A 24,245-nucleotide genomic window follows, 5' to 3' on the forward strand; every position below is an offset into this window, starting at 1 on the left:
TGTATATCTATGTGCCATGGTTTGAAGGTGACATTTTAAGTTACAGTTACATTCTCTCGCACATCTCCGAACACCTCTCTCTGCTCTTTCCCTCCCTCTCTCTCCAGCCACCACAGTTCCCGCTCAGCCCAACTCCACCTCCACCAAAACCCCGGCCCAGCCCGCCCAGCAGGCAGCAGCCCCCGTCCAGGCAGGGGTGCCTCCACTGGCCACAACCAGTAGCCCTACTTCAGCCACCCCGCAGGGCCAGTTGCCCCCTCAGACGCAGGCCCACATGCCCATCCAGTCACCCACCTCTCTGCAAGTTAAAACACAGGGAGGAACTGCCCAGCTGCAGCTGCAGCAGACGCCTCAGCTCATCAGCATGTCTGGACTGCAGCAGCAGGTACAGGTATGATTAGCAAATGGACATAGTGGGTGGTACTGGAAAGTTAACCACTACCCCAAACACCTGTAGCTCAATTGACCTTGACCGGATTAGCCACTGAACACTCAAGTTACACGGTGTCCAGCAGTAAGAGACTTTACTGTTGGGAAATGTAACTACATCTGTAGTAAGGCTAAAAAAAAAAGTTCTTGTTGCTCAAATTGTTGAAACCTAGATCATACTGTGAACTGCTAATTTAATCTGTCTGGTCCAAACAGTGTCTGGATTCTGCATTAAGAGCTTTGATGTATGATGTAGCTGACAGTGTGATCTAACCCCTTCTAAATAAATGCTTTATATAAATGTACAAGCAAAACCACGATTTTCTTTTCTGCTGTGTTAAATTTGTGTATCTTCTGTGTCGTGTCTGCAGGTGCTGGCTCAGCTGCAGGCCCAGCAGGGTGGAGGCTCTCTGCCACAGCACATCAAACTGCAGCTTCCTATCCAGATACAACAGACCGGGACCACCTCAGCTCAGGGAGGACAGGTAGTGCAGCAAGTCCGCTAAATTAGACCACAACTTTTATTACTTTTTTAAAGCCTTTGCTGGAGGGTTTTAATCACAGTAAAATTAGAGGAAAACAAATCAGAAAATTAGGTTTTGTCTTTTGTATTCTATTCTCTGTAGCATATCAGATACAATATGGATAATTTATAATCCATAAATTCGATGACTGCACATCACAAAATGTGTCATCTAGCTCAGGAGAGGACGACAGTATTTCATAATTTCAGTTTTTCTTACTCTTCAGATTAAACAGTTTCCTCAACTGATAGTTTTCTTGATAACTGTCTTTCAAAAGTGAATCCTGCCCCTTTTAAACTGTTTCTTTACATCTGTCATGGTTCAACTGCAATATTTACCAAAGTTTTTTCTTTTTAATTTTGTAAACTAAATTAAAATGGGAATCAAGCTTTTTTTCAAGGCATGAACTGTTTATCACACTTCGCTGTCTGCACAGATTGGGAACGTGGTGACCATCCAGGCAGCTTCTGTCCAGGAGCAGCTGCAGAGGATCCAGCAGCTCAGAGAACAGCAACAGCAGAAGAAGAGACAAGCTGCAGAGGCCAAGAGAGAGCAAGCCCTCAACGCAGCAAGCCAGAGCGACATCATTCAGAAACAGGTGCGCATGTGCTCGGGAAGCCGTCGTAGGCAGGTCATCCATCTCAGTCCAAAGCTGTCCGTCTCCCTGCCATCAGTACATAAACAGTCACCATCCTTCAACCTCCAGCCCTCCGCTAAGACTGGGTTTATTTTCACAGCCCTGCCCCTGTCTCTGTCTGTTGGGCTTAATACTGCCAATGTTACTGTTTGTGTGTGTGTGCGTGTGTGTGTGTGTGTGTGTGTGTGTTTGTGTGTGTGTTCACCTGTCTCTGTGTATTTACTGTACTAATGATTCCTCTGTATATGTGAGCATGTATGTTTCGTGTATAATCATGTCCTCTCAAAAATGTAAACCTCTTTTCTCTCGTTGAACATGTGGTCAGCTCTGACGTCTCCCTGCATCGTGTGTTTCAGGTGGTGATGAAACAAAACGCTGTGATCGAGCACCTGAAGCAGAAGAAGACCATGACGCCTGCGGAGAGAGAAGAGAATCAGAGGTTTGTGTCACAAATTTGTTTCTATTTATGTGTGTGAAAATACGGGTATGATATTTTGCTTGTCTTCAGAGGTGTCATTTTGGAAGGCAAGAGGTTTATACTGAAGCACTGGATTAAACACAATGTGCGACAGTAACAGCACTGAAAATATGTTTAAGATCATTATCTATAGGACACTCCTGCCTCTTTAAATTGATGCCTTCTTGTGTGTCTGTGTCCTGATCATATGGATCTGTAACCTCAACACTTAGGCGGTCTGTATGCTATCCTCTCCTGTCTCCATTTGACATTGATTCAGCTCCACACTGGGAGGTGCTACACAGCATGGGAACTTGTGGGTGTGTAACCCCCAACAGCTGCATGTCCTCACTGTGACCCTATGAGCATGAACACAAAGACAAATCCATTTACAAATGAGAGGAGTTGTACTATGAAATCACACATGGCCCTAACGGCCCCTTCACTGATTTGTGGGTATGTAGTTAACTTCCATGTGAACGGTCTGTAAACGGTAATCGGTCTATTTCTTTGTAGCTTCCCTTTGTGTACATTCTGTCTAAAATGGGCAAAAAATGAAGTCATGTCACTTTAATTACTATCATTACATGCATTGACTCTGAGATCTGAGATTGTCTTCTTTAACCTTATATCACTCCAGTGACCACTAGTATCACTGTTGGTATCTTGGCACTGTTTTATCAAAAGCCAGGAATTATTTCCAGTGGGTCCAGGTAGTGTTGTTCCCAAGAGACTGATCGACGTCCCAGAGTGACATCTTTATAGCAGACACTTTTGGTAGCTCACTTTCACCATAAAAAAAGGTGCTGTTTTAATTTGTGAGACGAGTTAGGCCAACTACCACTTCCATAAACACCAACAATAAAATCTATTAAAAAAACAAACCAGTAGTGGAATGTTTAGAAAAGCTTGTTCCCTCCCTTCCCTCCATCTTTACACGCTGTAGATAGATTATACTCTGACCTACAGACGACTCTGACAACCCCGTGTTTATGTCCACAGACACTGTGTCAACACTGTTCCCATTCACACAGACCTGAAATACCAAACCCAGACTACCGTGACATCACTGCAGCAGCTCTGTCTGTTGTCTGTCTCTCTGCTTACTTTTCGTCCTTTTTTCCATTCCTTCATGTCATCCTTTTCTCCCGCTTTTCCGTCAAAACACGATTCTGTCAGTAAGAACCTGGAGCTCTGACATCAGTTGTGTTGGCGTGTCCTCTTTCATTTGTCTCCTCCACTTTCACGCTGCATTTGCACTGCGTATTTCAGTACACGCTGCAGGAGCCCTGGCCGGTCTTTGACCTCAGCAGCCATGGATGTGTTTGTGTGTCATTCACACAAACATACGCTGGACCAGGCTTCCCGAAAGGTTTTCAATCTTAGTTGTGAATGTTAGCGAACAGCAGTGAAACATACTGTAGACGTTGAGCCATGAATCATCTAGATTTACATATAAGTCATATACTGACTGTTTTTATCTGCAATGTGTTTCTCCCAGATGTTTTTTTTCTTTTTCATTTCTTAATATCTCATGTAAGTTTCCAGAAAGTTCTATCATCACAGAGTAATAGGACCTTACACACAACCTCGAATCCCCTTAAGCATTTTAATTTGATGGAATTTGTGTGTACGACTTTTCTTCCTCGGTTTCCCATGTTTACAAGAGCAGTGTGGCTTCCCACTCGTCCTCTATCTGTCCATCTCTCTCCATGCTTCTCTTCCATCTGTCAGCTCCACTCCCTGCTACTTAAGAGTGTCTCGCACAAATAAACACTGGACAACCAAACACCCGTCTAACATCTGTAAGACACGTGGCCCAGTAACACGACTAGGGGGACTAGCAATGATGGCACAATTGTTTATACTTTTCATCGCTTTTAGGAAGTGGCCATGGTATGTTCAGGATTTCAATTGATTGTGTCATACGTCTGTCAAGCCATGCAGAAAGTGTTCACACACCCCCGAAGCTTTTCCAAGCAGTGCTAGTGGAGATTGCTGGGGAAAGCAATTTGTTTTTCCAAGATTTAGGTTTCTTTTTTTTTCTTCTTATTTGACAGTTCACAATGGAGAACAGAAAGATTTAGAGACAGATAGAGATGAGATACAAGAAAAGTCCAGACCCAGAGTCAAACCCAGGATTTTGTAGTCACGTAGCTTGTACAACCGAGCCACCAGAATGCCTCAAGGACCTGTGCTGAGAGAAATGCTCTCATTGTTCATTGACACGCACTGCCATTTCTTACATGTGGAAAGTTAGATGTTCACATTTTTGAAGTAGCCAGTAGTCATGCAGGTTGCACTCTCTGAAACATTGAAGCATTGTTTGGATTAATATACGGCTCCTTCCCACTGGTGTGTCAGAGGGATAACTTTCTTCCTCTGTGACTTTGACTGTACTGGCTTTCTGAATTCAAGATTCAGATCTGTGATAATCCTCTCCCTCCCTGCTCTTTTATCCTTCTCCTCTCTCAGCAGGAGTATTATTTGTCTTTTATTCCTTTAAAATACCCTTAATGGGCCACAGCCCTATTTCACATGGGTCCTCATTAGATTCAGCAGGGCTGTTTCTGGAGCTCTGTTTTTTGTTTCTGCTGCATTCAAAGCACTGTTCATCCTCAATAGACCCTGCTTTACTATTCTATACAATATGCATTTCTGATCCACTGTAACTTTTAAAAGGTTATAAGGATGTAGAATCTGAATGAAGTCCTTTCTCGTTTTCCCTTCTCTCTTTTGTGTCTGTCCAGAATGATTGTATGCAACCAGGTGATGAAGTACATCCTGGACCGGATAGACAAGGATGAGAGGCAGGCAGCCAAGAGGAGGAAGAAGGAGGAGGTGGTGGAGGCAAAAAGGAGGTTGGCCAATGCCAGCAAACTCTCCTCGCTCCTTTACCGGCACAAAGAGAGCCTCAAGATGGAAATCCTGAAGAAGCGAGCGCTTCTCGACAAGGAGCTGCAGCTAGAGGCCCAGGTATGGAGGAAGGGCGGGAGGGACACAAAATATTTTTTTGAAAAGACTGAGAACCCTGAAGGAGATACATAACAAATGATTAAATTGCTTTGATCATGCGAAAAGGCCTTACATACTCATAAATATATGGTATGATGAACGGCAGTGGAAACTCTCAACTTGTTTTGACCCCTTCTGTCTTGACATGACACTCCTCAGGAGGAGCTGAAGCGGGACCTGTTGCGGATGCGGAGGGAGAAGGAGAGGGCTCAGGCCGCTGCCCACCAGGCAGCCCAGGCCGCAGCGGCCGCCGCCCACAACCAGCAGCAACACGCTCATGCACACGCACATGGCATCGCCGCTCAGCACCACCACACCACAACCGTCACCCCCACACACAAACGAAAACGGGAGGAGGAGAGGGAGACTGCACCGTCAGCTAAATCCAAGAAGAAGAAGATGATCTCAACGACGAGTTCCAAGGAGAGCAAGAAGGACACCAAGCTCTACTGCATCTGCAAGACGCCCTATGACGAGACCAAGTATGATCATGCTCACTGCGAATACTCATGTTAAATACTTTATTTCCAAGGAGGGAAGCGCAGGTGACAGCAACAGGCACATTTAAACATAGTTAGAAAAAAAAAAAACAAAGAGGTAAAATAGAATTGCTCTTTTTGAAGACAGGAACTTCTCCAGCAACCTTTTAGTTCCCGTTTTGGTTTCTGGATTTTAATTCTTAACTCCCAAAAAGTCACAGCTCCTGAAGTTGTACTTTCCAACAGTCCAGGAACTACTGGGTTGCAGTCAAACACAAGCCTCAAGACTGCAGCGATGTTTGTGGAGCATTCATTCGAAATATAAGCAAACGCTAGTTATAGAACCAATATTAGGACAATTAATGCACTGTCTAATTTGCCTGATCTACAAACATCTACAGATGTGATGGAAGCGTAAATACAAATGCTCTATGGGACTTTTAGTTCCAACTATATCTGTATCGCACCCCTGTGTAGTGTACATTAGCTTTGTTAACATCATTCATTATTTATCAAAAGAACCGTAAAATGATGCGACTCAGCTTCCAGTGTAGATTAAACCCTTTCTTTCCAACCTAATTATAAAAGCCCAACACAGTTTTTTATATTTTAAAAACCATAATAAAGTAAAGTTGACACACTGTATCTGCGAGACATCAGTGACAACACCTGTGTTTCTCTGTTCTCTCTGAAGGTTCTACATTGGCTGCGACCTTTGTACCAACTGGTATCATGGCGACTGTGTGGGCATCACGGAGAAGGAGGCCAAGAAAATGGACGACTACATCTGTGTGGAGTGTAAACGCGGCCAGGAGGGCAGCACAGAGGAGTTGTACTGCATCTGTCAAACACCATACGACGAGTCCCAGTAAGCAGTTGCAGCTGTGTGTGTGTGTGTGTGTGTGTGTGTGTGTGTGTGTGTGTGATTTGTTTGAAGGACGGCACATTTTTATGCATTGGATTGCAAATTGCCCAAAATCACAATTAAAAGTCAACGCTTGCTTTCTTCTCAGGTTCTACATCGGCTGTGATCGGTGTCAAAACTGGTACCACGGTCGCTGTGTGGGCATCCTGCAGAGCGAGGCCAACCACATCGACGAGTACGTGTGCCCACAGTGTCAGTCGACAGAAGACGCCATGACGGTGTTCACTCCGCTCACTGACAAGGACTACGAGGGTCTGCGGAGAATCTTGCGTTCCTTACAGGTAAACAAGAGACAAACAGTCGCTGCACATACTTAGTGTACTGAATAAAACCCCCCTGTGCCATTATACTCTGCAGGTACACAAACTCTCTCTCAGCACCAGCTGAAGCAGCAGTAACAGAGTAGTGGTCTTTTTTTATTACAAGCGATAGACTGAACACCAACACAGCTCCTTGTCGCCCCTCTACAGTGTAAGAGCAGCAAACAAAAGTCCTCTGTGTGTGACTTATCTGATGGGTTTGGGTCCCCAGAGCGCTACTTGGACAGCTGCCTGGCCTCAGCATTTTTTTTTTTTTTTTCTAGCTTCCCTTTCTTTTCTCGTCCTCCCCCTCCTCCTCCTCCAAACCTCTTCTCCCCTCATTTTCTCCTCCTCTGTCCACTGGTCTGTGTATGTGTGTGTGTGAAGAGAGAGAGAGAGAGAAAACATCTGTGTTGACCCACCTGCTTCCAGTGTCATTTTCACGGTGCTGTTTGTTTTTCTTCGTTGGTTTCAGCTTTCTCAAGTGTCTTGTCTTTCTCTTTATCTCTCTCTCTTTCGGGCCCTCCCTCCTCTGCAGGCACATAAAATGGCGTGGCCGTTCCTGGAGCCAGTGGATACAAATGACGCCCCGGACTACTACAGGGTCATCAAGGAACCAATGGGTGAGTGAGAAGAGATGTTCAAAGGCCTTGTCCACATTACACAAAGAACCACACCAGTGAATATTGACAACCGGGTTTGTGAGTGAATGTTTCCCAGCTACTGTATGTCCAACAGTATTTGGGAATTGGCCTCCATTCCCATTTAGGTCAGCAAATACTCTGGATCCAAACCCCCTCTCTGATCTTTATTCCACTGAGGGCGTGCACCGTATTGAGCATTTTAACTTTTCTCACCTTCCTTTTGACGGCTCGTCTACTTCGTTCTCTGAGTATTATCACTGAACCCGCTGAGGAAGCCTTTTGAAATAAAATGCCTATCATTGGGGAAAATCTTGAAATCGAAATCATACAAATCTAAAGTACCACTACTACAAATGTTGCTTGTTTTAGCTCATTTACTTAAAATTGCGTGTACTTAGGTGGTGACTTTTTTTTCCAGAGCATACATTGACCAATGAGCTTTAACTACCTCATTTTACTCTCATTTTTATCTGTGCTGTTGCTGCAGGTTAATGTAGTTGAAAGACAAGACTGCAGAAAACTGGAAACACAGAGAATGTAATATGAATAATAAATATATAAACAATACAATAAACATATAAAATATCACTCCCCCATCGACGAGAGACAATTTCCACTATTTTCTGACATTTTACAGTCATGATAAGTGATTAATGGATTCATTTAAAAAAAAAAAAAAAAAAAGCACATTAATTGATAATGAAAAGAATCAATAAATTTGCAGCCCTAGATTATATGATACAAAATTACTACTACTGGACACAATATAAAACTAGTAAAGGAAAGCAGTGGTCCAGGCTGTATTTTCTGAAGGCAGAGCTCTTCAGACTTCTTATCTTTTGTGGATTGAGCTTATGAATTTTAATGTCAACCTACTTTCATTGGCTGCGTTATATGGAAAAATATCAGATCGTGACTCATGAATCAGCAGATACTTAATACTGAGTTACTCAGACTGGGATTGGGAGCAATCCTTATTCGGCAGATCAAATTGCTTCAGTATTACTGTTTTCATTTTGTAATTGCTTTAGACATCGGACGTAACACCCAGTCTCTATATCTTAAACATTAAAACACAGCCGCCAGGAGGCCAGCAGGGAGGAAGCCCTCCAACTCAGATCAAACCGGCCATGTAAATGGGGACTTTCGTCAACAGGGCCTTTTTGAACTTCCACACAAACAAACCGTTAATGAGCTGGTCCGGGTCTGCCGGACTCCCTGTGGAAAGGGACCAGCCCCACACTCAGCTCCTGTTGGCCTGGTCCTGGAAACCCTCCCCTCTCCTTTCCACCGCAAGAAAAAGACCTTGTTGATTTTCAGAAAATAAAAAGAGCATTTGGCCGGTGTAGCTGCAGCCGTTGGTAGTTTTTGGAGGGTTTTGAGATGAAATCTGATGACAGAGAAGAAGGAGGTCTTTGATATTGACCATGAGGTTTGTGAGCCCCTGGCCAGCTGGGTGGGGGTTAAGGAGGTTAAGAGTCGGATATGTTTGTTTAAAACGCAGCCCCGGGGACGCCGTGCAGAGCAACCCACCGGCAGCAGCAGATTATATGAAGCCTCAGCTGTTGCCAGTTAGCTTCCTCGCTAACTCAATCTTATTTTTTTCATTTTGTAACTTGGTTCAACCAGGTTAGTAACACTGAAAGCTCCTCTTTCAAGGGAGACCTAGACTCATATTCATCGGACTCTCAAAGGTTCCATTAATTTTGTGTGGATTTTTTTTTTCTCTGGAATGACACTCGGATAATGACACTTTCCTCAGGAATGACAAATCGGTCAGATTTCAGTTACTGATCTGAAAGGCTGAGTAGATCGAGGTTAAAGTTGGCAGAGGTTCTGGATTTTTGCTGTCACATATAAAGTGATGAACTGTGCTCCCAGAAAACATATTTGAAAGTCTGTCAAAGACATGCCACATAAGCTGCAATTACTTTGGAGCAGACATGCTGATTTGATCAACCAAGTTGATTAGAAAAGCCATTCATCTGCTGCTTCCGCATATATGATGTTTGTCTCTGGCAAAATCTCGCAATTTAATTTGTAGGGTTTGTTTTGTTTTTCTCTATAACATACTGTACATACAATCTTTGACCAAATATACTTTTTAAATCTCCTTTTTTCAGACCTTTCCACCATGGAGGAGAGGTTACAGAAGCGTGAGTACGTGAAGCTGACAGAGTTTGTAGCGGACATGACCAAAATCTTCGATAACTGCCGCTACTACAACCCCAGTGACTCGCCGTTCTACCAGTGTGCCGAGGTTCTGGAGAACTTCTTTGTCCAGAAGCTCAAAGGCTTCAAAGCCAGCAGGTAAGATGGGTGGATGATGATGGTTCATGATGATGAGCACTGATTAGGAAAAGAAACACAAAGTTGCAGCTGGTGACTTTGAGAAACTGGAGAATAGTTATGCCCCTGAGTGGTAGAGCATCCAGCCTGCTGAATGAAGTGTCCGTAAGAAAGAGACCAAGTCATTAGCGGCTCCAGCTGTTCTGCTGTCTGACCTCTGACCTCCCTGGAGGTTCAGTTGACACAGGCTTTCTCCAAAAAGAGCAATAAAACTTTACTTCTTATGGAAAAACACATTGTCAGACACTGGTTGAGTTCATCGACTCCTCCTTAATCTTATGTTTCTTCCAGACCTTTTTGTCATCTACTGGGTTTTTCTTTTCGGGTCAGGGGTGAATGCTCATACGACCAGGAGGCTTGTTCTGTCAACAAGCAGAACAAACAATCATAATTTATTTTGTTTGTGTCATTTCAAAGCCTCATTTGTTTGCACTATGGAAGCGATACATGCCTTTGCCGACACGAGCTTTTCTCTGCGCGCGTTATGAGCGTTCAGTCACACCCTTGTTCCTTCTTGGTGGGATCCCCGTTTCATACACATTCAGGCTTCAGTCAGCTGATTTTACACCCATAACAACATGTCTGCTTCAGCTCTCACTCTGTAATGAAGGTGCATTTTCTGCTATTATTTGATGTTTTAAGTGGATTTATAGACTGTGAAACCAGCCTGATAAAAAGCCAAAAAATCTCAGGCCTATTTGGTTTCAGGGTTAGTTGATTTCAAGCAAGTTGTTGCCTTGATGCTGTTGCCTCTGCTCCTGCCCATAGTGTGGAGGCAGCTGTTCCTGCACAGTTGAACCCTATACAACAATGAAGCTCTAACAACACTACTATCCTGTGCTTGGTTATGCCTCCAAACTCACCTCGATGCATTGCCCTTCGCTGCGTAATGTGGTTTGCTTTGGGTGGATGCACACTACAAGATTTTGGCAATATTTAGCTGCATTTTGGTTGATTTTATATCCGTACATCATGGTGTTATTTGGCTTTACTTTATTGATTTATTATGTTTGTTTACTGGAGATGAAGCTAAACATTTCATGACGTCTTGAGAGGGGCCAGTCATAGTGTATCTCTTGTCTCATTTCATCACACATGGAGTTTCTCTGAGCATTTCAGGTCTGATGTTTGATAAGTTCAGTGAGTCTTATGGTTTGCATCCAGCTTTTTGTGCCTAAAACGGTGATGTGCTTCACCCGCATGTATTTACACCATCCATTCTCCCTCTTTCTCTCTCCCTCTCTTGCAGATTGTGATGTCAAACTCCTGGGTGCCCGGGTCACTCTTAAAACAAACAAAAAAAATAATTTGCTATCCCGAACGTTGCTGTTTTTACTTGTTTAAAACAGCATTAAAAACTTTGTAAGAAAGTGCATATATTAAGCCACACTGTAGGTGTGATCCTTTTTTATTTTAGAGGCAAAGGAAAGAAAAAAAAAAGTTTCTACTGTCTAATAATGGCAGCCATGTTGGTAACACAAAGCATTCAAGGGAAAATGTATTTTCTTACACTTCTTGCAACAGATGACTGATATTTTGTTTATGTCTGAGTTGGATATACGGCAAAATATGAAGTTTAGCTAAGTTTGTCATTCTCTTTCTTGAGATTCAATTTTGAAAAGATAAAGCTATTGATTTTTATTGTGAAATCTGAGTTCCTCTTAAGTTCATCACACACAGACACACACATAACTTATCTTTTAATTTGACAGAACTGTTGTTTATTGTATTGGTCATAACATGCTGCAGCAGAACATTTTTACCTCATTTCTTAGCCGAGAATTTTAAGAAAGCATGCAACATTTATTAGTTTCTTTTTATTGGCTGTACCCATGTATAATGTTATTTTATGTGCATATTCTATCTTTTTGTGAAGGACTATTTTTATGCTCTAAAGGAAATAATGGTAGGAACTGTAAAAATAGATTGGAGAAAATCTAGTTTAGCTTTCCTGTTCTAAATATGGCAAGCTTGGCAGTCTCCAGTTCACAACTAAAAGCCCTTGTATATACACTGTTGGGCCAACATCACATCATACACTTCGTTAACATTTCACCAACATGGCTGCTTGGTCTATGTCAAAGTGTCTGACCCACTGGCATCCAATACATGTTTTTGTTTTGTTTGTTTTTGGTTTTTTTTTGTATTTCCCTTAGTGCATATTTTTGTCATATTGTAAAGCTTTTAATAAAAAAGGAAACGAAAAGAAGTTTTCCAACTGTTTCTTCCTCCTCTCTTTGCCCGTCTCTGTAGGTCTCATAACAACAAACTACAATCAGCAGCCTCTTAGCTCCCTCCTAAAAAACCAAGTGTCAAAAAGACAAGGCTTGTGGTTTCCTCTGAATGATTAAGCCCTGTGGTCCCAGTCAGGCTGCATCTGAACTCCCAGCTGAAAATCAGCTCGCACTGGTGTCACAGAGCCCAGCCTCCAACACCTCCATTGCACTGCTGAGGGGGAAAGAAGTGAATTCAAAAGCCCTCTTTTCGTCCAAAGCGTCAGTGGGACCTAATGACAGAGAAGTCACACCTTCAGACCAGGGGCAGGGTGATCGCCGACCCTGTTTGGCAGCCTGCTTCATCCCAGCCAGCCGTTCCTACCAGTGCAGCCCCTCGGTGAGAGGAAAGATCCGGATGGGGAAGAAAGATGGCAGATAAGATTTATAGGTTGGCTGGTTGGATGTGCAGTGGCAGTTTGATCTCACGGCAGCACCATACTGTTAAAGAGCTGTGTTCACTCTGTAACTGATCACTATTTTTTCTGTATCCTATATAGCAAAGTGTCAGCTTTGTTCTTCCCACCCAGAGGTTCAACTTTAATGTCATCCTCTCACGTTTTCATGATACAAACATCCCATTTAAGCTTGGTCACTGCTACAAATGAAAACAGCTACGAGAGTGCACAGAAACGCCCTGTCCATGCTTAACGTCGGGGTAAATATGCAGGATCTGCACACTTCACATCCATGTACAGTACCTTGAGTTCATTCTTCTCATATTTAACAAACAGCATGTCTGTAAGCAGCATTTTATTGGTGCTGTAGGACTATTCGTAGCTCCTTTCCATTCACCCGAAAAAGTAAGCCCACTGAAAACAGTCAGCCACTTTATTCAGCTCATCTTGGATGAATATGCAGTGTCACCTTCCATGTTTCACACCTAACTCCGCTGGACCCAGCTGTTCTGACCACACTATTGCTTTACCCTCAGGTGTGTTCAAAGCCTGAACCAGCCACATAGAATATGTCTGTCAATGGTACATTTCATTTACATTCCCTATTACAGCAGCCTCATGCTGAGATGCTCCATTTATCATAGAAGCTTGATTTTAAAAAAGACAATAGTCGAGAGACAAAGTTTTTGTCTGATTTAAAAATCGCCATATATCGGTGTAGACAGCACTCGCTCAAGTAATTCAAATCATTTTGTCTGAGGGCTGTGCTACCTTCACCTGAACTTCCAGAAGGAAACGCCCAGAACAGGCCATCCCACCCACCACACCCCGCCCTTATTCTGACCTTTTCTCATTTTGTGCTTTTCTGAAATGCAAGTGAAGAATGTTAACTTGTCCTGAGCTCTTTTAAACGTGACCTTTTGGAAGGAGGTCAAGGATGAGCTGCGATGACAAGGGTCTGTTAGGCCTTCAGGGAGGCTGAACCTTGTAAAAGGCTTAATTAACCCACATGTACTGTACCTCCCTCCATACACTGTCTCCTCAAAGCTCTTTGTCCTTTTCTGTCAGTGGCTGAGTCTCTATGTCCCCCCTCCCTTATCTATCAGTCACTTCTTCCAGCATATTTCATTGAAGTTGACAGGTTGGCTCACATATGTCTCTCAACTCGCCCTCAAAGCATGGTTAAGTAATTGGATAATGGACTTTTCCACTCAGCATCAACTCAGTTATGTTGCGGTTTGTGGCAGCATGTCTGGGAGTAAACTTTGAGTGGGGACTGGGGAGTCTTTGTACCGTGGGGTTTGTATGAAAATTTTATAGCTGCATTTTTAGCATATTTGGGAACATTTTTGTAATGTGTGATTATCATTTTTGTAGGAGGGGAGCAGTATTAAGACACAGTTACAGCTGTCTCTAAGTTGATGTGAAAAACAATTTCAAATTAAGCAAACTTTTCCGTTTCAATCATAAAGTTTTTTTATTTTTATTTCTCTGTGTATCAGAGTTGAGAGATAATGTAGCTTCTGTCTTCTTTTTTGTGTTTGTGTGTCTTTCACACAAATATCTGTCTCTTTGTAATCTGATGATGATGTGTTTCATCCACTGTTTGTAATCTCTATTGTATATTATTGCTGTCCAAATATGTAGAAATGAAAGATTTTTAGAGCAGTAGAAACTTTTATTTTTCACTCTTTGAACCAGCAAACTAAGCCCGCCTGTATATTTTAACTGTCTATTTTTTCTCTTTAATTGAAGTGAACTCTACATTTAGCTGAAATTGCCCTTGATATTAAAAGTGCTGCATATTGTGAGCATAAAGGTTTTGAATGGGGTAGAGTGACACAGTAACTCTTGTAAAGAGTTTTTTTCATTTTTTTTGTAAGAAACCAACCAGTTCAGCATAACTTCTATATTGACATTGCATTTCTTGTATTATTTATTCATATCAATGAAAAGTTCTCAGTTTTTTGAGTAATGTTGAAGCAACGAAACTACAGATAAAAATTACTCTATGTTTTTAACAGATTGTGGCAACTCTGAAGAGATTCTCTTTTGTACTTGATAGGACATTTCATCCTAGATAATAAAGTAATGTTTTTGACACCAGTTTTGAAAAGATTTGTGTTTTCTTTGGTTGCCTCTGTCCATTACAGAAACACCGGTTTATCTTACTGTGCGCTCTATTGTTATACAATTCTTGCATTCTCACATTGTAAAGGGATGTATTTTCATCACACCTTTCAAGAGCAGACGTCCCAAAGTGCTTCATGATTTCAAAAAAAAAAAAATTATATATATAGCAACAAGTATAAAATACAGACTTAAGAAGAATAAAAACAACATAAATAGAAATAAGCAAAAAAACTGCAGAGCCATGAAAGGTATCATAAGAATCCTGAACTGGATCCTGATTTTAGTGGGATACAGAAAAATTGGTGTCACAAGTCCTTTTAGATGTCCGGGTTAAAAGTAGCAGCATCGTGGATGGAAGAGGGAGTCACAATTGACGAGATATGATGAAATAAAAGCAAGAGTCTGGTCATGCATCTAGTAATGTTCCTCAGCTGGAAAATACTAAAAGAGAACGAGTCGAACATTGTACGTGTTGGTCAAGAGTCCGTGCCTTCTATTTTTATAGACTTTAGGCAGCTGTGTAAACTAGATCATTTTGCCACATTACGTAGTTTAAACGAGATGTCTAACTGCGTATTATCTGCATAACAGTCGTCCCTGTGGCTTAGGGGTTCAGATGTTGACCATGAACTGCAACATCCCCAGCTCTATTCAGGGACCTTTGTCGCACTTCTCTCCCTCATTTCCTCTAAACTACTGTATGAGATAACTTTTTTTTTTTAATTCCAAATGCCCAAAAAATACAGGAAAATAACTTGTTATCTGCCCTAGGAGAAGCACAAACACGGCGAACCGAATAGGTTACTTTACAAATCTTAAAGGTAAATATGTTGAAAACAATCTAGGTTTATTCAGACATTTCCATTGCCATTCAACAGTTTTTATTTCATAAAATTTTTTCTTTCTATTTCTTTTTATTTCATTTTTTTTGAGAAATTATTTGAGTCAAATACCAGGAAAGGACTGCACAGCAACAAAGCAGGACTACCAACCAAGCAAAGACATGGGGCTGCAAAGCAAGTTTGAGCTTTCAGAGAGAAATGCTTTGACGTGGCTGCTCGTGAGCGCTGAAGGACAAGGTCATGACCCCCATACTAACTCATACAAACTCTCCCTGTGATCAAATTACCAACATGACACACGAGAGCCACCTCTAAGGTTGACCTTTCTCTCTCCTCTCACACCCTTCTCCCCCACCTCCCCCTGTTAACTCCCCACTCTAACTGCTGAATGAATCCAGAGGGTCACATGAACACTGCAAGCACCGCAGATGACCACAAGCCCAGAGTGGTTTCAGTCCACCACCCTCTCCTCTTCCCCTCTCGTGGCTTGGGGGCTATCACACAGGAAACAACTTGGAGATATTCCCACCTCCCCCCTCCTCCCTCCCCTCCTGCTCCTTTACATCCTCTGCGATGAGGAATGTCCTCCCGCTGCGATAGTAGCCAAGATGTGGAGCAGGCTCCTGTTTCCTGCCCGCCTGCATCTGTTCCCTCCAGCGCTGATCCCAGATAGAGGCTTCATCGAGCCTGGGAACTGACCGGCTCGAGCTGACAGACGGACAGAGGGGGAGAAAAGAGGCTCAGCCCTGCCTGCCTCAACGTCCAAGTTCCCAAGTCGGTCTATCTTCCGGGAGGCCAGACAGAGACCATGGTTGTTAACCTTTAATTAGAGTGTCTTAGTTTAGGGGATCCTTCTCATGCAATCAATGGGAATGGTAATGAGGATCAATGTTTCAGTCAGTGGGCAGATGTATGTGAAGCATGAGTGGAGGGTTAGTATAAAGACAAGTTCCTCACTGGGTCGTGGAGTACAAAACAAATGCACATTTTTATTGGGTTTGTGTATTGTAAAGCAAGTAAGCATTCAGTGCAAATCTTTTCCCCTTCATAAGAAGCATGAGCTCAGGGTCGTACTACAATCAAGCCAGGGATTTCTGATTAAATAAGAAGTTGCTTTCTTCACAAAGACAGACCCAACACCCCTTCTCCTGCCTCAATCCCCTCCCTGCATCATTTTAAATTACTGTCTTTATTCCTCCTCCATCTCACCACTGCCCGCCTCTTTCTCTGATCCTGCCCTAAACACTTACCCCTTTTAACCCCCCCCCACCCCCGCCCCACCCCACCGTCCTTTTGAGCTCTGGCCGGCCCAAAGGAGTGCGTGTTTGTGTGTAAGCAAGAAAACAAGAGCTATCCCAAAGAGGAGCCGTGATGGAGGCACTTTTCCAGGTCATGTGTCCAGGTGCGGAGAGGATCAGATTCCTGTGATTAGACTTACGGCTTAGTCCCTACAACAACACGCCCCTTCCTCATTCAGCATGGCCTTGTTTGATGTCCCAGTCTACTTGGGCAAGACATTTCATCATGAACACATAATTAAAGCTAGAAAAATAAGCCGCCTTCATGACAAGCAAAGGTCCTGCCCCCCCCCCACCCCCACCCCACCCCACCCTCTCCTCTTTCCTCTCTCCTCCTCCTCCACTGGGGTTTGCTGCTGCTTTTTCAGGCCCTTCATTCCCTCCCTTTGGACCTTGTAACAATAATAGTGCATTTCCTGCGTACCAGTAACAACCACAGGGACAACATGCACGGGACTGGGTGATACAAAACGATACTATTCAGTGCAATACAACATTTTGCATTCATATCAATTAAGAAGCATTAATTAAAGGGAGATTTAAATGTTGAATTTGTATGAGAAGATCCAAGGTTCCTAAAAGAGAGCAACTGTGATTATGATTATTATTGGAAAGCCAATATGTTCGTATGGAAGATAAGTTTTGTCTTATATGTGTGTTCATTTTCATGCTTGGATTATAGTGGGAGTAAAAAGGCTGGACCTGATATGACATTGTTTCTTTCTCAGGACAAATATTAGGTTGTTAAATACACATGAGTAAAACCAAGAAATGCCCACACGATGCCAAAATGAGAAAATATACCCATTCTATAAACTAATTTTGTTACATTATGGTACATCGTAGCAGTCCATATGAAAAATAAATCCGTGCCTTCTGCAAAAATGTCCTCTCTCTCGCACAACACTGAGCGGTTAGTTATGATCAGTTCCCATAAGCTGCAATGTCTCTTCCCCTGCAGAAGGGGGCAATTGTCTTATCTGTGGTTCACCGACACCTGGAGCGGGCGGCCTCCAGGGCTTTCTGGTGTCTCCGTTTGTTGAACCTCTTGACATAGTTGTTGCTTCGCAGGAGTCCGTCTCCGGGCTTCAGTTTACCGCTCAGCAGGTTCAGGAGGTCATTGGGAAGGTGGCGCCTCCGGTGGTAGATCTGACCCATTATAATGTATCTGGTACCTTAGGAACAAGCAGAGGGAATGTTGAAGCACCAGGGGGAGAAATGTGCGCAGTCAAGCAATTTTCATGTTTGCACTAAACAAGTAGTTGTTACTGTTTCTGCTGATCTCAGGAAAACTGAATTCCCACATCTCACAAAGGGAAGCTTTGGTGGGAACTTACAGACTTCTAAATATTGTGGGAATTAAGAAATGTACTTATGTGTAATATCAATGATCAGACTCAGCATATGTCCCATAATAAATAACTTTCATCTAAAATCACATTGACAGAACCAGAGAAATTAACAACTAAAAATACTGAAAAATAATATAAATCCAGTATCAGTTAAAGGGTATTAGGATATTACAGCTTATTATCAGACCTCAACTTGAACAACAATCCTTCAGACAGTGGCAAGACTTTTATTTAGTTCAAACTGGCAGCTCTAAACTGAAGGCAGATTGTTTTATGAGGCTTTTACTGTGTTGCACTCACCAAGTTTGATGTCAGGGCAGGGTTTGCTGCACTTGTACGTGTCCAGGACCAGAAGGCGAACTTTGAAGAAGAAGCTGTCTGGGGTCACGTAGAGACGACTCATTTTGTAGAAACCATCACTGCTTACCATCAGCGTAATGAGCCGTATTCCTCTACGCAACACCTCAATGTCGTGCACTATCCCATTGACAGCTGTTTAAGGGACATGAAAACCATGTTAACACGCTGGAGATTAATACATCACCATTCTGGGGATTGGGGGTATTTTAATGTGCTTAATGTGCTTTTTTTTTTTTAAAGGAGCAATTAGACATTTACACAGGAAATATAGGAAGACTGATACCGCTGTCATATCTGTAAGGTAAATATGAAGCTCCAGCCTCTTGACAAGAGTCTATCTTTGTCTCTCAGTGGGTACGTACCAAACTCACTGTAGCAGTAATACTCTCTCTCCTCCTTCTCCTTCCTGCACTCACTCATGCAGAAGGCGTCATGTGTGAAGTCAGACTCTGTTGAGGAGAAGACAAGCAGAGGTCAGGATGGAGGGATGAGAAGAAGAAAAGAGAGGGACTGTCTGCCGTGCTCGTTCGGAGCCAGACTCTCATTCCAGCGTCATTAGAAAGGGACGAGGTTGTCATTACAAAACCCAGGCATCACATTCCTCAGCAGAGGACTGGAGGAGGTGGGATATATGTGATGGGATCGCATCAGTCCTATATTTTCCATCTTAAGTACAATATCAGACCGGTCTCACTTGCTTTGCATCAGTATCATTACAGCCACCCACACACAAAGCGACATGCTGACAGCCAGATTTGAGGGAAGGGGATATAATTAGTGGCGGGGGACGCTGGATGAGGAAAAACCATCACTGTCATTATGGCTCTTTAACTTAGTGTGTGAACTCCGTGAACTCTATATGTTTGCTGATAAGTATGATCTTACTTGACTGACTAACTTCCAAAAAAGTATCAGATTTGGCTTTATTTCAAATGGGGGCTTTTTTTTTTTAAGCCTTTATTGGGCAGGAGGCAGTGACAGGAAACGTGGGAAGACAGAGACAAGGGAACGACTTGCAACAAAGGTTTCCTTTTTGTTCAAAAGAATTTTGGAAAGTTTGTAGTTTTGAGGTGAAATCCACTTTGCATGCTTTTTGCCCCCAAAACATTACAATAAGGCTCTAGGCTACTGGAAATAGGCTCCATTTTATATGAGCAAAAGTTAAGTAAAACTGCAGTTTTTTTTCACTCTGTAACTAATATAAAAACGTTGTATTCGGTGAAAGGCATTTGTCATTGTGTTTGTGTAATACTGAATATCACAGGTCAGATTGCACTGATTATTACTGGTGATAAATACTATTGATATAAAGCATAGAAAGCATAGCAAAGATTTTCCCAGCTGGATAAACTCTTGTATAATTTCAATCTTTTGTAATATGTAATCCCAACAATAAGTCTTGTATCCCAACAGGGAGTATGCAAGGCGATACTGCTCAAGCATAAAGATCCTGAATATGTGAATAAATCAATATTAATACAGAGGTCAGATTTCAAGGTCGGGGTACAACAAATCCTTGTATACCTCGCTTCAGGATGTCGAACTGGTAAAGCAGACTGGAGGAGCGCCGGTTGAAGACGACCGGCGGGCGGCTGTTGTTTCGGGTCGCTGCGCCGATGCCTGACTGATAGAGACTGGACTTCCCCGGCCGGTTTTCCTCGGGGTCCAGTCGGCGGTTGGGTTGATCTCTCCGCGGAGAGGGCGCCGGTTGGTGCGGCTGAGCCTGAGGCTGTGAGTGGGGTGGGCCCCTGGGTCTGGAGTTGGGGTGTCCCTCTGCTTCGCTCTGCTGAGGAGGACTGATGTTGGGCTGGGTGTCCTGGTTGGTCTTCTGCACGGTGCGGTTGGTGGCGGCGGCTGTAGCTCCTGTCAGCGGGGCTTTGGGAAGCAGACCGACAACTTCTCCTCTGGTTTTCTCGCTGTTGTGCTCCAGCAGACGGTCGCTCTTGGGGCCCTTCTTGCTCTTGTTGTGGGGAGTGTGGTGTCGAGGGATGGGGGCCAGGTCGCTGTGCTTGGGCCACACAGCTGAGGGCAGAGGATGGAGGGCAAATTTGGACTCGCCGGTCTTGCTGCCTTTCTCTAGAAGCTCATTGATGGGCAGGGAGGGCTCTTTGACCACCAGCCTGCTCTGGTTGCCCGGGGCTGGATCCACAAAGCTGCTCTGACCCTTTTCTATCAGGCTGTACAGCTCTGAGGTTTAAACAGACAAAACATTTGCACTTAATTTACACAATTTGATTTAGTATTTTACCCCATAAACCCCTTTATTCCCACAATAGATTACAACAGTGGGTTAATTTGATGTAGCCAACATGGTAACTCTGGACATTCCTTAAAAACTTACTTTGGTTATTTCTTACCTTAGTTCAATTGATAAAATATGAAAAATATTTAAACTCATTGACTTGATAGGAATCTACATCGAAGATATTACTTTTTAAATTCAAATAGTCATACAAACCTTCCTATCCATCAGAATTATAAGATGATGTCAACTCTTACTCACTTAGCATGTTATCAAATTATCTAATTTAGTGCCACCTAAGATTTTTAAAATGTTATAGGGTTTTTTGAGATGTTTTAGAATAACAGTGACCTATATATATATTGACCAATGCGATACAACTGTTACATTCAAAGCTAAAGAGTTTAAAAGCAAACAAACTACAACAGTGGAGAATGATGAAATTATTAAATTGCATTATTAATCTCATTAAAGCAACAAGAAAGAATGTGTAAGAAAACTAGTTCTGCTCAAAATATAAAAATGTCACTACAAATCTCAACTATCCTGAGTGACAAAAACAAATACACTCACCGTTAACAACACGCTCTTCTGTGTTGTGAAGTGGAAACCCTAGAAACAAGAGAAACAGAATAATCCCTGTCATCCTGGATGTTCAGTGAGGACACACTTTAAGGTCTGGTACAGAGCTGGGATTCCTGGGATTTTTATACGGCCCACTCTGCAATGAGAGGGAAAGGGAGGTGGTGGGACGTCCCAAACACAAAAATAAATTCTTTGACATGACACTCCTTTCATTCATAAATGGTTGTTTACAATATAAGAGGAGAAATGTGTCTCTGTGTAGATATTATCTGCTGTTTACTGAGTAGGATTTTATGTTAAAGGGAACTAGGTTTACACTCTAATATGTGATGTCCAAAATAATGTTCATATTTAATGTATTGATGCTTAAATACTTAAGTACGTTTGAAATTTCAATGGCTCATATAAAAATACTCACTATTTCAGGTTATGGTTGAGGTTATCTTGATGCTTTAGGTGGATGTGACTGTTGACCTGAATGTATTTAAATTCGTCAGACTTTACTTCCCTCTGGTGGCCACAGTGAGGAACTGCAACATTAACATTTGTCAAAATCACCTCAATGTATATACACTTGACCAAACTGAAAAAGAACAGAAATAAACTTCAGGCGATCGTGTTAGTTGTTTTCTAGTTGTCAACGTTTTGTGTTTTTTTCTGAGCATGAACATACAATCAGTAAATATACAAGTACAACTGAATATTGCTATTTGCATCGTGGTCCAGTATTTATAATAATACTAGCCTAATAATAATAGTAATAATAATAATGATAATAGATCTTGTAAGATGAGATTTATCGTGAAGATTTATTTTGTAAATGACCTTAATCCTTCTAATGTTTCTTTAGATCAGTTGAATAATTTAATTAGTGGCGATGACATTATATTTTGCATTTTTACCATCTTCCTGATTTATATAGAGAAGCAGCGCACAGAACATGATGCACCTTGCCAGTGATGCTTGCAGAATGTGATTGCACAGGGAAGTGTTTTCATGCATTTATGGCAGGATAAACTCAATGCTTATTTCCACTCATGCTGTTTTGCTATTTCCCTATTTTTTCTAGCAGTTATAAAGGATTTTCTTTTATTTACGTTTCAGATTTATTTTTTCATAAATTTTAAATTTAAGTTTTGAGTTTGTCATGTGAAGATAGGGAAGCATATAAATTGAGATTTTTTTTTTATCAATTATTTATTGATATCATGATGGAGAGACCGATATGCTGGAATGACGAGGAGTTAAGTCTTAAGCCCCTTTTCCACTGGTCAAAAAACCTGCTAAAACCCACTTACGTCAGACTTGTGTCGGAAATGGAAAAGGGTTCAATCAACATTCAAAAATGACACTGCAGTAGACCCAGATTTTTATCGGCTCCGATCGGCTCTAATCGGCATTGAACGCGAAAATTACGGGTGAACCCGTTAATTTTCACCCCCTTTCCTGCTGTCCAGTACTTGCTGTAACGTCTTTCAGACCACAGATGCTGTATACACACCTGTCACCTGTCCAGCACAGTGCTGTTAAACCAGAAACTTGGCTTTTATTATCTGATTTACCTGCGTTTAAGAAATCGGCATACAACCGCTAATTTTGATCGAAGAGGGGTATTTAAGAGGTTTAGTTAAAGGTGGCGTTCCTTCATCCATGCGGATGTCAGAGAAGGCCATTGGGTTGGCTGGTGGGAACGATAGGCCTGTAGTTGGGTGTAATCTGCATAGCAATGATATGAGAAGCCATGTGAGCAGATAATTGGACCCAAGGAAGTGGTGTATATTGCAAAGAGAAGAGGTGTCAGTACCGATCCTTGGGCCACTCTTGTGGGGAGGGGATGGAGTAAAGACGTTTGTCTTTGCCATAATACACTGTAAGAGTGTCCAGTGGGATTCAAACCAAAAAAAAAGCACTTTACCCAAGATTTACCCTGACAGCAGGATGCAGATGTTCACTGTATCAAATGCTGCTGATAGGACCAGCAAGATAAAAACTGAGGAATGAGCTGCAGGTCTAGCTGCTTTTAGGGCTTCTGTCACAGACAACAGAGCAGCTTCAGTGGAGTCCAGAGCCAGAGGAATACTGGGACCTGCTCACAGACTACGTGGAAGGTAGTGAGGCCAGTATATAGTTCTCCTCTTGAGTAGGTTTGAATGAGCTCATGTTAGGGACCAATAGATGTGGTAGCTGAGCCAGCACCAGTGCAAGTGAACCTTTCCATGGGCACTTATTTGACAGCATAAACAATGTTATTAGCGCCTTGATGCCGAGTGGGGGTGATGGTTGATCAGAGTGTATGAATCTTCTTCCCCTCCAGTGGTCAGAATGAGGACACCATTACAGTTGTCAAACCAGACCTTCATGTTGTAATATGTTGCTATCCACTTCTGGACTGAAGAGCTGAGCATTCCCAGTATGATGCTGCAACTGTGCATATATATTTTAAATTGACTATCCTTGTTTTATACAGCAGTTCCTGATCCCCACCATTTTCTCCTCTCACATTTTACATATTTGACCATTGTTGGAATTGATAGCTGATAGTTGATTGATTGCTGAACAGACAAACTCTGGTCACCATCACCTGGTTACAAAGGGAGACTATTAATGGAGGATAGTCGAATTACTGGTGATTAGAAAGACACTGCTGTATCCCACCATTCTCCTCGTTGTGTAAAGTGACTTCTGGAAGAGCCCTGAAAAGGAAACTAAAGACGACCCAGATGGGACTCGAACCCACAATCCCCAGCTCCGGAGGCTGATGCCTTATCCATTAGGCCACTGGGTCATTACGCCACTGTTTGCGAAAAAGAACCATTATCAAGATAAGACAAGTGATGGAAACTGACGATTTGACCTTCATTTTAGCATCTGACATCGAATATTCACTTCGTTAAGTCAAGGAAACATCCACAATGGTCCACATTGAGGAACTGTGACCGTTTTATCTCGCGATACTGACCCCGGTTGCCTTTGTCAACGGTTTTGTTGTTTGATGTATTTTTTC

At 42.4% G+C, this 24,245-nt stretch overlaps 2 protein-coding genes and 1 non-coding gene across 11 annotated transcripts in view; 1 reads left to right on the forward strand and 2 right to left on the reverse strand.

Moving 5' to 3' along the window:
- Positions 1 to 14,535, forward strand: part of LOC130165986 (nucleosome-remodeling factor subunit BPTF-like) — a 43,018-nt gene extending 28,483 nt beyond the window's left edge. For 6 of the 9 annotated variants that reach the window (XM_056371208.1, XM_056371211.1, XM_056371209.1 and 3 more), the window contains 11 exons: positions 108 to 391; positions 801 to 914; positions 1,390 to 1,551; positions 1,947 to 2,029; positions 4,798 to 5,023; positions 5,222 to 5,544; positions 6,236 to 6,409; positions 6,555 to 6,747; positions 7,304 to 7,388; positions 9,533 to 9,719; positions 12,012 to 14,535. In XM_056371208.1, coding sequence (XP_056227183.1) covers positions 108 to 391; positions 801 to 914; positions 1,390 to 1,551; positions 1,947 to 2,029; positions 4,798 to 5,023; positions 5,222 to 5,544; positions 6,236 to 6,409; positions 6,555 to 6,747; positions 7,304 to 7,388; positions 9,533 to 9,719; positions 12,012 to 12,048 — 1,868 coding nt within the window. In that variant the 3' untranslated portion in view covers positions 12,049 to 14,535. Of the gene's footprint in view, positions 1 to 107; positions 392 to 800; positions 915 to 1,389; positions 1,552 to 1,946; positions 2,030 to 4,797; positions 5,024 to 5,221; positions 5,545 to 6,235; positions 6,410 to 6,554; positions 6,748 to 7,303; positions 7,389 to 9,532; positions 9,720 to 11,007; positions 11,982 to 12,011 lie in introns of those variants that run through there. The other 3 variants (XM_056371210.1, XM_056371212.1, XM_056371213.1) reach the window with 2 other exon arrangements.
- Positions 14,536 to 17,405: 2,870 nt separating this feature from the next.
- On the reverse strand, positions 17,406 to 21,329 carry LOC130163580 (UPF0450 protein C17orf58 homolog). Its single transcript, XM_056367868.1, has 5 exons — positions 21,230 to 21,329; positions 19,939 to 20,601; positions 18,777 to 18,863; positions 18,355 to 18,546; positions 17,406 to 17,877 (listed from the first exon to the last, which is right to left on the reverse strand). Exons 1-5 carry the CDS (start codon positions 21,300 to 21,302, stop codon positions 17,690 to 17,692), a joined length of 1,203 nt encoding a protein of 400 aa, XP_056223843.1. The 5' UTR covers positions 21,303 to 21,329; the 3' UTR covers positions 17,406 to 17,689.
- Positions 21,330 to 23,953: 2,624 nt separating this feature from the next.
- trnar-ccg (transfer RNA arginine (anticodon CCG)) lies at positions 23,954 to 24,026 on the reverse strand. Its single transcript has one exon. It is a non-coding gene; the product is annotated as a tRNA-Arg (tRNA).
- Positions 24,027 to 24,245: the final 219 nt, after the last annotated feature.

Source organism: Seriola aureovittata, chromosome 3 (genome assembly GCF_021018895.1).
Source record: "Seriola aureovittata isolate HTS-2021-v1 ecotype China chromosome 3, ASM2101889v1, whole genome shotgun sequence".
Taxonomy (NCBI): Eukaryota; Metazoa; Chordata; class Actinopteri; order Carangiformes; family Carangidae; genus Seriola; species Seriola aureovittata.

What these genes read in the sequence shown, in the direction of transcription:
- LOC130163580 (XM_056367868.1), bottom strand. Translation starts at nt 21,302, where the DNA reads ATGACAGGGATTATTCTGTTTCTCTTGTTTCTAGGGTTTCCACTTCAC. An exon ending in AGAAGAGCGTGTTGTTAACG is followed by an intron (nt 20,602 to 21,229) that starts GTGAGTGTATTT and finishes TTTAAACCTCAG; the next exon opens with AGCTGTACAGCCTGATAGAA. An exon ending in GTTCGACATCCTGAAGCGAG is followed by an intron (nt 18,864 to 19,938) that starts GTATACAAGGAT and finishes TCTCCTCAACAG; the next exon opens with AGTCTGACTTCACACATGAC.